The sequence below is a fragment of the Rhea pennata genome, chromosome 5 (assembly GCF_028389875.1).
Source record: "Rhea pennata isolate bPtePen1 chromosome 5, bPtePen1.pri, whole genome shotgun sequence".
Lineage (NCBI taxonomy): Eukaryota > Metazoa > Chordata > Aves > Rheiformes > Rheidae > Rhea > Rhea pennata.
Genome location: NC_084667.1, coordinates 40722433 through 40737938, shown reverse-complemented (window position 1 = coordinate 40737938; position 15506 = coordinate 40722433). Strand labels below are relative to the sequence as shown.

The 15506-nt window shown below is 41.8% G+C and overlaps 1 protein-coding gene across 2 annotated transcripts in view; it reads left to right on the top strand.

Annotated features, from left to right (window-relative positions):
- The window catches only part of TSPAN4 (tetraspanin 4), a 203617-nt gene that overhangs the window by 121363 nt on the left and 66748 nt on the right, over positions 1–15506 (top strand). For both annotated transcript variants that reach the window (XM_062578026.1, XM_062578025.1), the window contains exon 3: positions 10639–10830. In XM_062578026.1, the coding sequence (XP_062434010.1) occupies positions 10639–10830 (192 nt within the window). The remainder of the gene's footprint in view (positions 1–10638; positions 10831–15506) is intronic.

Sequence of the window (15506 nt, the reverse complement as noted above, 5' to 3'; positions counted from 1 at the left end):
GTTGTGCCTGTGAGCTCATATGGTAGCCCAGATATTAATTTACATCTTGCATCCATGTAATAAGTTTTCATGGGAAAATGTGATTGTGTGGTTGGGGGGAAGGTGGAAAACAGAGATGAGGGGAGGAGAAAAAAAGAAATCATATTAGAGCAGTCTGAAGCAGTCTCTCATTGATATTTCTGTTGTATGTGAGACCATAGTACTGTCTTTTAGTATCCCATGTGTTTTCTAGTTAATATTTACCCCTGATACTAAGCTCACACTTTTATATAAAACTTCAGTTAACAGATGCTGTAGAGTGTCAGGATAATATGGACTGGAACGTATCTTTAGCTTTACTGAGAGCATGAATGTGAAGAAATACCTTAGTAGATACCCATGATAAGTCTTCCATGCCTGTGACTAATACAGAAAGGAGAGGATCAGGCTGGAGTCATGGCATGGAGCTTTCTAGATTTTAGGAGCTGAGATATTGCATGAAAGTCCTGTGGCTCCCCAAAAAATCCCTCCTATGCCAACTGGGTCGATTCCTGAGCAGGAGCTAAGCTCCTTGAGGAGAGAATTGGGTGGAGGGATTTGAAGAATAGTGGGAGGGAGGGACAGGCTGTGATGGGGAAGATTTGTGTGGCCTTCAGAGGACTTAGGTTACAGCAGCACTGGTCATGGGACCAAGGGAAGGAGATGCTGTGTTGCTGCCATTCCCACCAACCTGCACCTCCAGCCCTCTCGCTGCCAGTTGGGAGGGTTAAGGTATAGTATGTAGACTATATCTTGGCAAGAAAAGCAATTTCTCTTTGAAAATGCCTCCATCCAGAAAATTTACCATAATTATGGTGGAATGCATCAGCACAATTTGGCATTAGTAGTTGGATGCTCTTAAAATCAGCTTTGAGGTATAAAGAGACAAACCCATGGTAATTAAAGAAATCCCCATCCCACCTCTCAAGACTAAAGGCAGGGATTTTTTTTTTTTTTTTTTTTTTGGACCTGCCTCAACTTCCAGAATTAGGTACAAGCAGCTGCTAGCGGGCCTTGTAAGAGACTCCTTTGTTGTTGTTGTTACTGTTGTTCAAGACTATTTTAAATCAAATACTGGTTTATATAGTCAAGACTTACTTTTTTGAAAGTTTTTGTGAGGGAGGATATCAGCTTTTGCTGGTTGCTTTCCGTAGTATCAGCAGTTTTCTTTTTTAGACATATAATTTTGCATTTCAACTATTATATCTATATTTGCTCTGGAGGTTTCTATAGTAACCAGCCTCATACTATCTACATATTTCAATGGGTGGATTATACATGTGATACAAAAATGTTTTTCGTTTTATTTTTCTGCAGACCATGCCTGTTGGCAGATTTTAAAAAACTTTTTTTGAGTAAGGCGAGAAAGAAAGACTGTTTCTGTTGCCTTTGTACTATTTAAGAAATCTGTTTATTAATCTTAAGATGAGAGGGATCATATAAATATTTAGTATTTCAATACCTCTTAGTCTAAACCCTTCTAATGCCTTTAAATGAGAGAAAAACACTAAAAATATTAAATAATTTGGATTTTGCCCCGTGCAACAAATCTGAGGTAGACCAGGGAACAGAGCTTGGCCCTCCTGAGTCCTCACTTGGTGCTCAGTGAACCACGTTTTCTTTCACCAAATGGTTTAAGCAGTGCTCTCTGTAGATGATCTTTCCTGAAATCAGTTTTTAGTGTTATGTAAAAAAACGAATCTCACTATTTTGTTTGCTTCTCTAAAGCATTGAATACTAAATTTTTAGTATTTAATGTTACGTGTATGAAAATAGGTGACCGGAATTGAATGTAGAGCTCCAGATGTGGCCTTATCCCTGTGTACACTGTTGAGACGTAGGAAGTGAATTATTTTATAGACTGAGCAGCACAGGGACTCCAGAGCATATCTAGTTTTCTTCCATTTCTACTTCTTTTTTAACAGATCTAACTTTATTTAATGGATTGTGATTCCAGACCTCATGCATGTATTCCTCTTTACAACTGTACTGATTTTATTACGATCATCCCAGGAGGATTTAGAAATGACATTTGAGGAGCAGATGAATAAGCTTTGATGCTTTCAGTGTGGCAGGAGTTAAAACTAGAACCTGAAAAGAGGCATAATCTTTTCCTTGACTTAGAAGAGGGAAAGGAATTAATATAACTTAAGCATTTGTTCTGTGTTTTGGTGAGTTGTCATTAATTCAATACTTTACTCACAATCCTTCAATATGAGTTAAAGTTTAGGCAAGTTTCCAAATCAGATACTTGTGGCATTAATAACCGCCATCTCTAAGTACTCTGGTCATGTTTAATCTTTATCCGGCAGGGCTACCTTAATCGGTCATCCTTACCTGTTACCTTTCGGCGAGTTTTTGCATCCTCAGTGATACGACTTTGCAAGATGGGGCGGTTAAATGCGCTGCTGAAGTGACTAATTAAAGCCAGTAGCAGTTAAGCACTTAAGTGATTTGCTGGAGAAGGGTGTGATGGAGCACATGTTTAAGTGTTTTGCTGAACTCCGAGCCTAAGAAAGGAAAACATTACTTTAAGATGGAGTGCGTTAACTCATAAATGTTGTAGTTCTGTTCTTTCGTAACAGTAGTTGATAGATAACTGTAATTTAGAGGAGCAGCTACTTTACACGAATGCTACTCATAAAACAGCAGGGATTAGCTGAATGACTTTTTATTCGCTTTTCCATTAGTGAGATGTCAGTATGGTATTCTGTCTTTGGCAACTACAATTGTCCCCAAATTTGCTTTAGTTATACGGGAATTGAACTTAATGGTTGGACTCAGTTGGGGAAGATTAATGAATTTCTTAAGGCTTAAGCTCTTGATGCTATTTCCTCACCAAAAGCAGCTGAAAAAGCAGTGTTTTATATGTTTCTGTTATTGATGCTATGAGAATTAATGCTTTTTTGTGCTATTTCTTTGCCCACGTGAAGCCCCAAAATCCATTTTGTAGAATTTCTGGGGCTGATGAAAGTGCTCTTGGTATTTGTCAGGCTCAGGCAGTGGATGGAACAACCTGAAGCAAAGGCTAGCCTGTAGGACAGCAATGTCTGCGGGGAAGGAAAAAGCCGTGTGAAGTACTGAAGCGTGTTTCTTCGCACCCGTGACAACAGTGGTACAGATAGCGATGAAGCCTGTGGGGGACGACAGGCTGCAGGCAGGCCACAGGTCAGGATTGTAGTTCTCTGCTCCCACGTCCGCGAAACGGCTGCTCGCCCCGTCACTGGAGTTTGGGATGGTGGAAACGCTGCGTGACATCTGTTCTGAAATTCTGCTCAGCGTGATAGCCCTGCAGACCAGGCAGCGGCTTGTGGAGGAAAGGCAGACGGCATGTTAGTCACTCCGTGAGAAAAAGCCCCACAGGATAGTGCGGGCCGGATCCTTGGCTGTTGTCGGTTAGCGTGGTGCGTTGAAAGGCAGCCTCGCTGAGCCGCACCAGCGGAGAATGTAGCCCTGCTGCTCTTGTGGGAGTTTGGCAGCTGCTCATGTACGTGATGGCCCACGTTGGAAGATGAGATTTTTGGTTCTGAAACGCATTTTTAAGGAAAACGAAAAGAAAATGGGATAACAAGGCCAAACAAGTAGTTTTGCAGTGTTTTAATTTTTAATCACTGTGTGCTGCTTATCTGCAGTGCTGAAGGGATTGGCACTTGAAATGCTCTGTGCTTGTGTTCTCTTAAAGCATGATCCTGTAAGTTATGGAGACACTAGTAAAACAGTTCAACAGTGGAATGAAGTGACATGAGATTGAAATAAAATATTAGCTTGAAAGAATATACAGCAGTGAATAGCTGTTGTTCAGAAAGAAAGCCTTGCGCCTGGGAGTGGAGCAGCATCTGTTCGCGATGTGTTATTTAGGGGGGACGTTGTCTGCTGGGTGGAGCTTTTCTGCCCTTATGCATCTCTACAAAGGCCACTTCAGGGGATACGCTGAGTCAAGCCACCTGACGGTCACGGGGCCAAAGAGGCATAGGTGGAAAATGAGGCAGAAAGGGTGTTTTTTCATTCACCCAAGCTTTAAAAGGCTGCTGCAGCCCTGTGGTGGGAAAGCAGGGGAACTTTTCACAATGATCTAGAGGACCTGTAAACCCAGTGCTCATTGATCTTTTTGATGCAAATTGTGAGACACCTCAAGTGCTGTGGAGTGATGACAGCTGAGAATTTGCTGGTGACTGTCCAAATTCCATAAACAGGGTGGAAAATCTGCGCTGTGGCAGCAAGAGCAGGAGGAAGCACTAAAGAGGAGAAGGGAGGGCGTGTATGAGATGAGCAGAAATGGAGTAACTTTACTCTGTTTCAAAAATGCATCTAAAATTGTGTCTTTTTAAAGTGTTGCTTTACTTCTAGTTTAGTTATTGATTGCACCAACACAAGAATCTGTTACTCCTGGACATATTCACACAACTATTCTATATCAAAGCTCAAAAAATCTAGTGGCCTAGGTCTGTAAAGATTAGTAGAGGGAAGGTCTTACTCCAGAGTTGCCAAGGGAGAGAGAGAAGAGAGTGAACAGGCTGCTTACGCCTATTGAAAAAGAAATATAGCCTTTCTATGTACAGTGGATCTGAGAGAAGAGCAAACTTTTCAATTTGTTACTAACTGCACAATAGGCTTTGTTCCAGTTTGCAATAAATTTTGTTCTCATTGGTACAAAAAAAAAGAATATCGTAAGTCGCTAAGGAGAACTAGGAAAATAACTCATTGATTGATGTCCTAGGGTATCTATAACCCTTTTTTTCTCTGAATATAGGCTGATGCCAAACCAAGAAAAAAAATCAAATTCAAATAATAAGTGACCATTAAAACTAGAGAGGAGAACAGGAGGAGACAGGAACATACCAGTGTCCATAATATTGAGAAAGTTTTGTCTAGTTGAGTACCCTGTTTGTGGTCATAGCTGCCCAGGGATGTTTAGAGAGAATATAAGAAAAAGGACAGATATAAAGGACATTTTTCCAAACTCCTTCAATTAACTATCTAAGGACTTTTCTGCAGAGCTGGCATCCAAACTATCATTTTTAATAAATGCTAGAGCATCTCATCCTCCTTGGATGTGTGTAATTCCTTTTTAAACCTGCTTATTTTTTGGAATCCACAAAACCCTTTGGCAATGAATTCTGGGATTTAATTAAATGTTTTGTGAAAAAATACTTCCTTTTATTGTTTTTTAAGCTGCTGACCAAATTGACTTCTAACTTTTTTTTATCTCAGGAAAAAGGAATAGCTAATTCTATATTCACCTTTCCCATCCCATATAGAATTTAATGGACAGCTACTATTGCGATCTCTTCCCCTCCCAGGAATGTGGTCCCTACTAACTGCAATATTTTTTCAAATATCTTTTTTAATTCTTTTAAAATTATTGTTTTATCACTTAGTAGCTAAAATGCTGTACCTGGGATCATGGCCCTGTTCGGTGAGGTGTTACACATGTTCTTACCACTTCTGCCTCACAGAGGTCTAGAGTGTAATTAGGCTGAGGGTAGAAATGTGCTTATGTCCCTGTTCACTCCTTTATTTAACTTTGCAAAATCAGATGCACAAAGTGATTAACTTTTGCACAGAATCACAGAATGGGTAAGGTTGGAAGGGAACTCTGGAGATCATCTAGTCCAACCTCCCTGCTCAAGCAGGGTCACCTAGAGCATGTTGGACAGGGCTGCATACAGGCGGACCTTCAAGATCTCCAGAGAAGGAGACTCCACAACCTCTCTGGGCAACCTGTTCCAGTGCTCTGTCACTCCCACAGTGAAGAAATTCCCCCCTCACGTTCAGGAGGAACTTCCCATGGTTCAGTTTGTGCCTGCTGCCTCTTGTCCTGTCACATGGGACAACTGAAAAGAGTTTGTCGTGTCCCCTTGACACCCTCCCTTCAGGTACTTGTACACATTGATAAGATCCCCCCTCAGGCTTCTCTTCCCCAGGCTGAAGAGGCCCAGCTCTCGCAGCCGTTCCTCAGACGGCAGGTGCTCCAGCCCTCTGACCCTCTTTGTATGCCTATGCTGGACTCTCTCCAGCAGCTCCATGTCTCTCAACCACCTTCACTTTTTTCATTTGTTAAATTCCAGACCTCTGACTAGCAGAAGAAATGCGGCCACTGAGCGGGTAGATGGTATATCGGGGTGCGTGATGGCTTTAGCTCTGCTAAAGGGTCCGCCCACACAATGGGACAGCTTTGGCAACTTTGGGCATCCTGCGTGCCAGCAGGAGGCAATGGTTCTGCAGTGCCAGTATCCGTCTGGGAGGTTGTTTACAGGTGGCTGTATGGATGACCAAGCCCTGCGCAGTCGCATATGCTCTTCTCCGTTTCTCGTGCAAGATTCCTGATTCGTTTGATCCTATCAGTGTCTGTACATACTCGGTTTCCACCTCACCTATGTATCTAGCTGTAAGAAACAACTTAAATATGCCTTACATCACAGGAACATTTGCTGCTCTTATGAATGATGATAATGTTTCCATCTCTATTAATAATAACCTTCCTGTTTATTTTCTGTTGGATCCTTTATTCCATTGTGGAAGGAGGGGAGCATTTTCATACAAGAATAACCGTGTAGCAAGTGGGATTGAGAAAGCTCAACATCGTTTCCCCTTTACTTTAGAAATGTGGAGAGTGTGGTGGGGAGAAAGCCCTCAGAATAAACAGTTTAACTACAAAACAAAATAATCTAAATGTAAGGTATGGCCAGTTACCACTGTAATTTTTTTAATATAAGAGGAATTATTTTTATCTAAAAGTGGAAGTTTGATGGATAGTTTCTAATCAGACACAACATGAGAAGCCTTGATTAGATGCATTTTCTGTGCAATAAAACCAATAAAGAAATACCATTTAAAGACACCAGCACCATTATCATGAACAATGAGGCAATTTCTCCTACAGTATTTTAAATGTGTAGCTGTAGCTTCAGAATTAATTCCTCCAACAACACACATATATCCGGGGCTGTTTGGGATTACTTTGTTTACAATATTGTAAGATCAATTCTAAATGTATGCAGCAAAGTCTGAATAATTTATTTTCTAGCCCATTAGAACAATTTGGAGGATCTAATTCCGGAAGCTGCTCTGCTGCCAAAAGAGAGAGTGTGTACATGTATCTCTCAGGGAGACGGATTGAATCTATGCTTTTAGAGTAAGCTACCAGCTTTACTATTTGACCCTGGTATATAAATGCCAATGAGCAGTCTGCTGTGAATAGAATAAACCACTCCTTCCACAGCCAATTGCAAAGATCAGTTTTTGCCAAGAACCTGCTCCTCATGTCTTTGCACTCAGTATTTTACACCTGAGGTACAGACCTACTGAACGGTCTGTCCTGGAACAGATAGCAAACTCTGATCTCCTCAGTCCTACGGCTGCAAAACTATCCCTCTGCTGCCCCAGTGCTTTGCCCTTAAAATGAAAGATCTTTCAAAAGATGCAACACTTACCAAAAGAAAAATTGCCAAAAGAAATAATGTTCTGCTTCTGATGTTGCTTTGAGGTGCCTTGCTGGCAAGGGAGCAGAGCATCAGCAATAATTAGGCAAATAATGTGCTAAACCTTTCAAAATTGAATAGAAAATGCAATCGTCAGTGGCCTGGCAGAAGGAATCATCTTTGGGGTTTTGCTTCTTATAAGTTTCCAAGCTTGCACTCACCACATAAAATCAATACAAAATTGCGTTTGATTGCCAACAAATCAGGTTAGAGCTTCAGTCTTCTGGTTGATCTTTTGTTTTAATGTTTAGTGTCTCTTTTCACTGTAACCATAAGCGTTACCTTGAGTAAGAGTTTGAGTATTGTTATGTTCATTCAGACCTAAGGGTGGGCTTGGTTGTTGGTGGAAGTGGAGCTTTGAAGAGCAGCTGAGAATGGCTTAAGGGCAGCTGCTGGCTCTGGGGACATGCGTGACAGGTTAGTGGTTTGGCTTGCGGGGGGGCAGCGAAGGGGGACAGCTCAGTGCGAGAGAAGGGAATGGACTGAAGGGAGGTGGCGCAGCCCTTGGTTGCACGTGCAGTCATTTCCTAAGCAGCACTTTGCGTGATGCATTAGTTTGAGCCAAATGGCTTAATGCTCAGAGGATCCCTTTGCCCGTTTCAGGTTTTGGTTAATCAACCGAAGAAGAGGTGTGCATTAGCTCTTTGAAAACAGAAAGATAAGAGCCTGGTGTGTTTTATAGTATCTCTATGTACAGCATGATGAGATACTCCTGCTGACAAACTGACCTGAAATACGCAGCCCTGGTCTAAATGGGCACAACCCACAGTGCCCGTGTTTGGCAAGAACCATCATCTGGTTTTGTGGTGTTCTGTACCACCAGTGAATTCCCTGTCTCTGCAAATGTGAATAACTTGGGGGGGGGGGGAATGGAGTCAAATGTCCTGAGGGCAGCGATACCTCAAGTGTTACATGTTGTATGTCATAAAGAAATGAATAAGCAGTGGAGGAGCAGGCAAAGCGAGCCTCACCTTTCCCCCGTGAGCCTCGTGAGCCTCCCCCAGCACAGACAGTAGGTGGTCACATCTGTCAAAGCAGTGTGGCAACACTGAGCGCCTGAAAGGTGATGAAACAACCTCCCTTTTACTGGAGCTATTGAAGTGCTTCATACTACGGAATTGAAGATAGTAGCTAAATGCATTGCACATTGATGCCTCTGCTGTTCCTGGGCATCTGTGCTCCTTAGGCCTAATGGGGCCATTTGTGTGGCCTTGCTGTGCCTGGGGCTCAGAGGTTGATCCTGAGGCAGGATGTGGACCAATCTGTGGAGGCAAAAAGATGGAAGTGCTTTCCATCTCCTTCCTCAGCCAGTCTGGTATTGTTCCTTGGAGCATATTTCGGTGGTCTGACCAGTTCAGGTTTAATTTTGTTATCTGCCACCTTTCCTTGGATGCTGTGCTGGAGTCCAGTGGACCTTCAGAACTTGATTCCCTTTCTAGATGCAACCATTTTTACTTTGGCCCATGCTGATTGCTTTTGCTCATACCATCTCAGGTACACTAAACAATTTTCTGTGGGTTACTTTCTTTAAATATTCTTCCTCCTTCTGTTCTCTAGTTACTTTCAGTCATTTTAGAACATTTTAGAAATCGTAAACGTGTGTAGAGGGGAGGTATTTCCAGTGTTATGTGGTCACAGCCTGGACCGTCTCTTCTTCGTTCTTATGGAAGGTACTTTGCGAGAGGGTGAAGATGGAGATATAGGATACCTGTATGTGAACAGGCTCCATAATAAATGGTTTGAGTCCTAGGGTCTAGGAGTCCTAGAATCTGCTTTCTCTGAGTGGAGTCACGTAGTCTGATGCAGCTGAGCTACATTACAATGAGGTATGACTTGGCTCCTTCTTTTGAGCAAAATAGACTGTTTTGCAATTGGGGACAAGTCCCATCTTGAGACACAGCCTTCTTTTTTGTCCCTTATTGAAGGCAAATTCAGTCCTGTGTAGAGGAAACCTTAGCAATTAGTACTAAGTAATTGCCTTTGCTTTTGTGTTTCTATTTTGCATTTCATTTCTGAGGATTAGCTCTGCCCCAGGATTAGCTCTGTCTTTTCCCTTTTCTAGTTCGTGAGCTGCCTTACGTTCATCCACTTTATGCAGACATTTAATTGATGTGCTCCTATGTCTGACTTGCTACTCTATGAACACAATTTCTTTCCTAGCCTTTAATTGATATGGATAATAATGTGTAATTATAAAACTCAATAAAAATTGGTTATTTTAAAGGGAGAGCAGGAAAGAAAGAAACCTAAGTGACTCTTTGCCATGTGACTGTGTAATAATGCAAAATCCCCTTTGGTTTAATTCTATCTAATTGCTCAGCTTTACTGAAATTGTTACAATTCTGCAGGCTTTTTTTCAGTTATAAGCAGCAGGCTGATAAATTTTTATATTTGTTTTAAAAAAGTTCCTTGCATATACGACAATTGTAATTTTTTTTGTTTTGCAGTGTTGCCTTTGCCTCCCTCTTCTGAGGGCTGAATTATCAAACCAGTAGGCAACCTTAGGATAAAAATCTACTTTCTTGTAATGTTTGGGAAGGAATCTCCCTCCCTCTCTGGCCCCTTTATAATATAAATGAGCTCTCATTAATGAGGAAGTCTTAACCTTGGACAGGAAGCAACTAAGAGGAGGTGCTGGGTGGTGTCCTCCTAGGTGATTCTTTAGGAACAGTTGGGTATGGCATGACCTGGGGATGGGAGACAGAGTAGTGGGATCAGAAGAATGTGAGATTCAGTCTGCTTCAGCCCTTCTGGGCAGTTCTCTGAGGTACCTAAACATGGCACAGATTGTTTCAGTGCCTTTGAGAATTTCTCCCTTATTCAGTCTCTGCTTTTCCACTAGAGAGGAAGAGATTGGTATTTGAAACATTGGCTTGGATTTGGGAAATTTGGATCTTTCTCTTGAGTAGTGTCCTACTATATGGATCTGTGCATGAGTTTGCCCTTTGTAAAGTGATAAAATAATGTTTCTTTTCCTCCTCTGTTGTCTGTTCTGCCTAGTCCTGTAGGGAAAGGATCAACTCTTACACTGGATTTGCCCCAGCAGACCCTTTGTACCACCGCAAAATCAGTCGCAATTAATATCTGGGGTTGCTTGGATACAATGACTGAATTGCTTTGTTTCTCTTTATTTTCCCAGTTGGGAGGCTGTGGAATTCTTGGAGTAGGCATCTGGCTGGCTGTTACCCAAGGCAACTTTGCTACCCTCTCCTCTTCTTTCCCATCCCTGTCAGCTGCCAACCTACTGATCGTCACGGGGACTTTTGTCATGATCATCGGCTTTGTGGGCTGCATAGGTGCCATCAAAGAAAACAAGTGCCTCCTGCTGAGTGTGAGTATTAAGCCACTGTGCTGTTGCAATACTTGTTGTTTCAAGGTGCTGGTGCTATTCCAATGCATGTTACAGTGCTCTGTATTTCAGCAGAAGTTGCCCATTTGATATGAAAGAGATGTGAGTCATGTTTGAATTGGTCTTTGGTGGCTCTGAGGAGCTACTAGATCATTTGTGACCATACTTTTAACTTTTTCTTGGAGGATGAAACCTTTCAGAAGGGGGGAAGGATTGGTGGTTGTATGGCTTTCCTTGAACTCTTCAGGGGAGGAGAGATTTGTGAAGACACCTTTTGCCATGTGCCCTTTGTTCGTTGTTTACTCAGCTTTGGTAGCTGTTTCCTCTAAAGGTCTACTCCAGTGGGACTGATGATGTGAAGTCCTGGGCAGAAAGATCAGTGCAAATACGAAACGTTATGAAGAGACAAGCTCATTTTAGCTTCAACTTGGAATGCAGTGATTTGGACTTGGCAACCCTGGTTTTGCCACTCATTAACTCTCAGAAGTTTGAGATGTCAGAAAGCAAAGGTTGCAGCATAAGGAGACTGCTGTGAAATGAAAGATTAATAAGGTGCCAGCTGTCCATGATTTAACTGAGACTTGAGCCATTTATCTAATGGATTTTATCAAAATCTAATTCGATGCCACTCAGAGTTGGACTGGCTTTGCAGTAGTCAGTGCCTGTTGTAGTTGGTGTTAGTGTGTATGTTGTGTCCTGTTCAGCTGAAGAACAGGAGGGGAGTTGCCTTGCTGTTCTTCAAGTCCAGAACTCCACAATGAGGTTCAGCAAATCTCAGCATAAAGTGAAATTAGGGTTTAGTTTTGTGGGCTGGTAATTCCTCTGTCACATTATAAGGCTGTAGTTCAGGCTGAAAAGGCTCTTGCTCACTCTGTTTGTCATACTCATTTTGCTCCCCTGGGAGCTTACGTGTGATATGAGTCGCACGGCCCCCAAGGAAAATTCACCCTGTAAAAATATTTAACTGACTGTGAGATCTAAGCTTGAAAAAGATAGAGGACTCCTTCCAGACCTCTGACATAATCATTTATTTCTGGTGTTTTTTAACCAGTAGAAGCCAGGACTGGTACATTTCTCTGGCAGATAGATGCTTTGGGACTAAAATGAGCAACATAAATTAGAAAATAAGGCAATTCTGTGAAGGGAAGTTTACCTTGAGACAGATGAAGTCATAATCTGAGGCTGAAAGGAGCTTCTGTTTCTGGGAGCAACCCTTTTTCATGTAGGTTTGTCCTTAGTCCTCCTTCACCCAGATCTGTAGTGTTCTTCTGTGCCTCAAGATTGCTGGACCTTCTTGGCATGTATTTGAAATGGTGCTTAGAAGTTCAAGGCAGAAATGTTTGGCTTTGGTCCACTCTCATTTTTCTAGGTAATGTAAATAGCAAAATAAATGCTTGAATGAAAGAACTTGCTGAATATCAAAGGCTGTGCTTTGTGTGGTTGCCACACCAGCTCATCCTTTTTTAATTCTTACTATTTTATTTCACAGGTGTTCCCAATAGTGTGTTCTGCCAAAATGAATAGAATCTTTGTAGTGGTATCCTAGATAGTTAAATTAACATACAACTCTGTCCCTAAATGTATCTCCTTTTTTTTTGTTAAACATCTCTGAGCATGCCCCTCCTCTCCAGATTTGTAAGGGGACCATTTCATTGCAGTTGGGATGTGATAGGATATGCTATCCAGGAAAAAGCTACTAAGTTTTGGCAATGTTATGTGTACTTATGACTCGCGTTGTGTTCAACAGTCATTGCAGGATCAAGTCCTTACACTTCTTTCTAGGCTACCACTTAATATCCAACTTTGTTCTTAGTAATAGCTAATAGCTGATACTTTTTTGAATTGGATTCATGTGATTTCTATCTGCAGAAGTTACTACTGCAAATGTACCAGCATGTCGTGGGGTAGGTTGTCTTGCTCATTTGTGATGTCACTGCTATTTTTTTATGCAGTGCTTGGTTTTGCTGACTTTTCTCAAATTCCTAAGTAACTACCCTTCTTCCTAATTTTTTTCTGAAGTAAAGCGTACAATAGTTCAAGGGATTTAGGTATCTCTCTCCCATTTAATATCAATGGGATTTGATTTCCTACTTTCCTGTGGCTCCTTTTGGAAATAGGAGCTGTGATAGTACAGAGAAACCAAAGTCTGGCTGGATAGTATGTTTAGGGTGGGCTACTGGAGGTTTTTAGTAGTATGGGTAGTAATTAGTAGTATGGGTAGTAATTAATAGTATGTTGCACTACTCACTGGATATGAGATATTTGGCCCTCCCCAGTACTAGACCAATAAGGAGACTGGTGCTGAAGCATATGGACCTGGGAAGGTTGGAGATGGACAAGGTCTGCAGGCAGTTGAAGCAGATTTGTGATGGACTTAAAACGATGAAAAGTTCTAAACTGAATACTAAAATGAAAAAAAGAAGTAAAAGCTAGGATATTGCATTCCTTGTTTCAGAAGTAGTCTGTAAGATACAGTCTGATGAAGTGAGACTTGGAAGGGACTAAAAGAAAAGGATTGGCATAAACCAAGCTGGAGGAATATCCAGGGCTCCTACCATGTTGTGGCAGTAGTTACTCAAGGTAGTCACCTGTGCATGCAAGATTAGACGTGACTCCCCTCAGTAGAGCATTTGTGTATCTCCGAGTAGCAGGTTTCATTTATCTCCCTCAGTTCTCTGCTTGGTACAGTGTGCAAGAAAGTCAGGGCTGTTAAATATCACAGTAAACAGCAACAAAGATGATGTGCTTGCCATCAGAGTCTCCAGATGCTTTGTCCATACTGCATGCCTGTCATCTCCTGCTCTGAAATTATGCCCTCGATCTCCTTTAAGACTTTCGTGACAGTACAAACTTAGGGACCATATGGACATGCCTGATGTGTCCAAGAACAATTTGGAGCTCCAGCTGCCACTGTCTCCTGTAGTGCGCCCTGTCCTACTGTTAGGATGGCAGCAGTCTTTAGACCTGCCAGGACCAGAATGGCAATTTTCCTGTGGAGTAGCACTGAATACAGCTCCAGTGTCTCCTGTTCTGTGTCCCAACAGCAGAAGAAAAGGGATGCAGCAGTTGGGAGGGTGTTTGAGTGCTGTTAGAGTTGGCAGGGGTGGTTCAGAGGAATAGGTTGGAAATATTGCAAATACAGGAGGTGTAGGGCAGTATTGGAGGTCATAAGATGGATTAGGAAGGGAGCAGGGGAAGAAAAAATACCAGCACAGCCCAGGTAGGTGAGCAGAGCTGAAGTGTACATAATACTGGACATAGCAGAGCTGTCTGTGTGGTGTTGGCTTATGAATGGTACTGCTGGTCTGTTTCCTTAGGGAGTCTGCTTGAGTGAAGGAGAAATTAGCAGTATCAAGGAGACTGAAATGTCTCTTTTTATTATGTACAGTAGGTTGCAGAGCATATGAGACTCTGATCTTGAACCTTGGTGTTCGTCACATGTGATGTTCATATTCTGGTTGTCAGAGCAAAACAATAAGCTCTTTGGTGTTAGGTTGCTCTGATGGTAGATGTGAAGGATAGTGCTTTCTTGCCCCTGGCATTTGCTGTCCATGTTAAATGGAAAGAGGACAGGTCAAGTGTCTTAAGTTGGAGAGAACAAAGAGAGAGAATTCAAAGGCAGAAGCTCATTTACAAAAGTATTTTGCATAGCTGGGTGTAATAGTGAGGAATGATCCATATTAACCCTAAAAAAAGGAATCCGGTTGGTCTAAAGCTGCACAGTTTTACTAACTTGAATGGAGTGTTCGCTCAGTAAGAAGCTGTCAGATATTCTTTATTCAGTGGCAATGTATAGCCAGGATAGTTCCTTGGTAATCCCTTAGGAAACAGGGCTATTGCTTTTTCTCTGCTTAGAGGAATGGAGTACTAAAATCTAAAATAGAACATGGAAAAAAGTAATTAAAGTGAACCTCAACCCTCCTATGTGTTCTGCAGAAACGTGCAACTGGGGTGAACTGCCCTGCTGTCATTTTAGGATCTCACTGAACAAAAGACTGGATATTTACAACAATCCTTATTTGCTCCAGCTACAGTATGAAGGAAGACAAACTCTTCCATCATTATATTTCTCTTGGGAAATCAGAGGAGCTAGCATTTCTTGAAATAAGAATACAGCCTGGTGAATATAATCTCACATCTCGATGCAGAGACAAGCTAATGGGTGAAGCAGGCGAACAATGTTTTTTTATATATATATATATATATGAGTCCTTTGTTTCTGCTATTCTGGTTGCTGAAGATCATATAGCAGAAGCTTTACAACAAATTCTTCTCCTGTAATTAGAAAATGGCAGCTTAAATCTGATGAGCTGGGTCGCTGTCCTGAACTGGTGCCAGAGGCAGTAAGCTAAGAGTCTGACTTGAGAAAGTTAGTTTATTGACTTGCATTGATTTTTTGTAAGTATTTGGTCATGGACTACAGGATCACCTCACTGTACTGCAAACCTTTATAGGTTATTTTGCAACAAAATTAGGAATCCATCTTTGTTTCCTTTTGCAAATGTGTCTTACACTTTCTAGGCTCGTCAGACACATTAGCCGTATCCATCATCATCACTTGGACTGGAGATTTTAGTGAAGATCGTTTAGGTTAGTCTATGCCCGTTGCAATGCATATGCATTTCAACTGAAGGCTGTTTCTTGCAGGAGATGAGGCA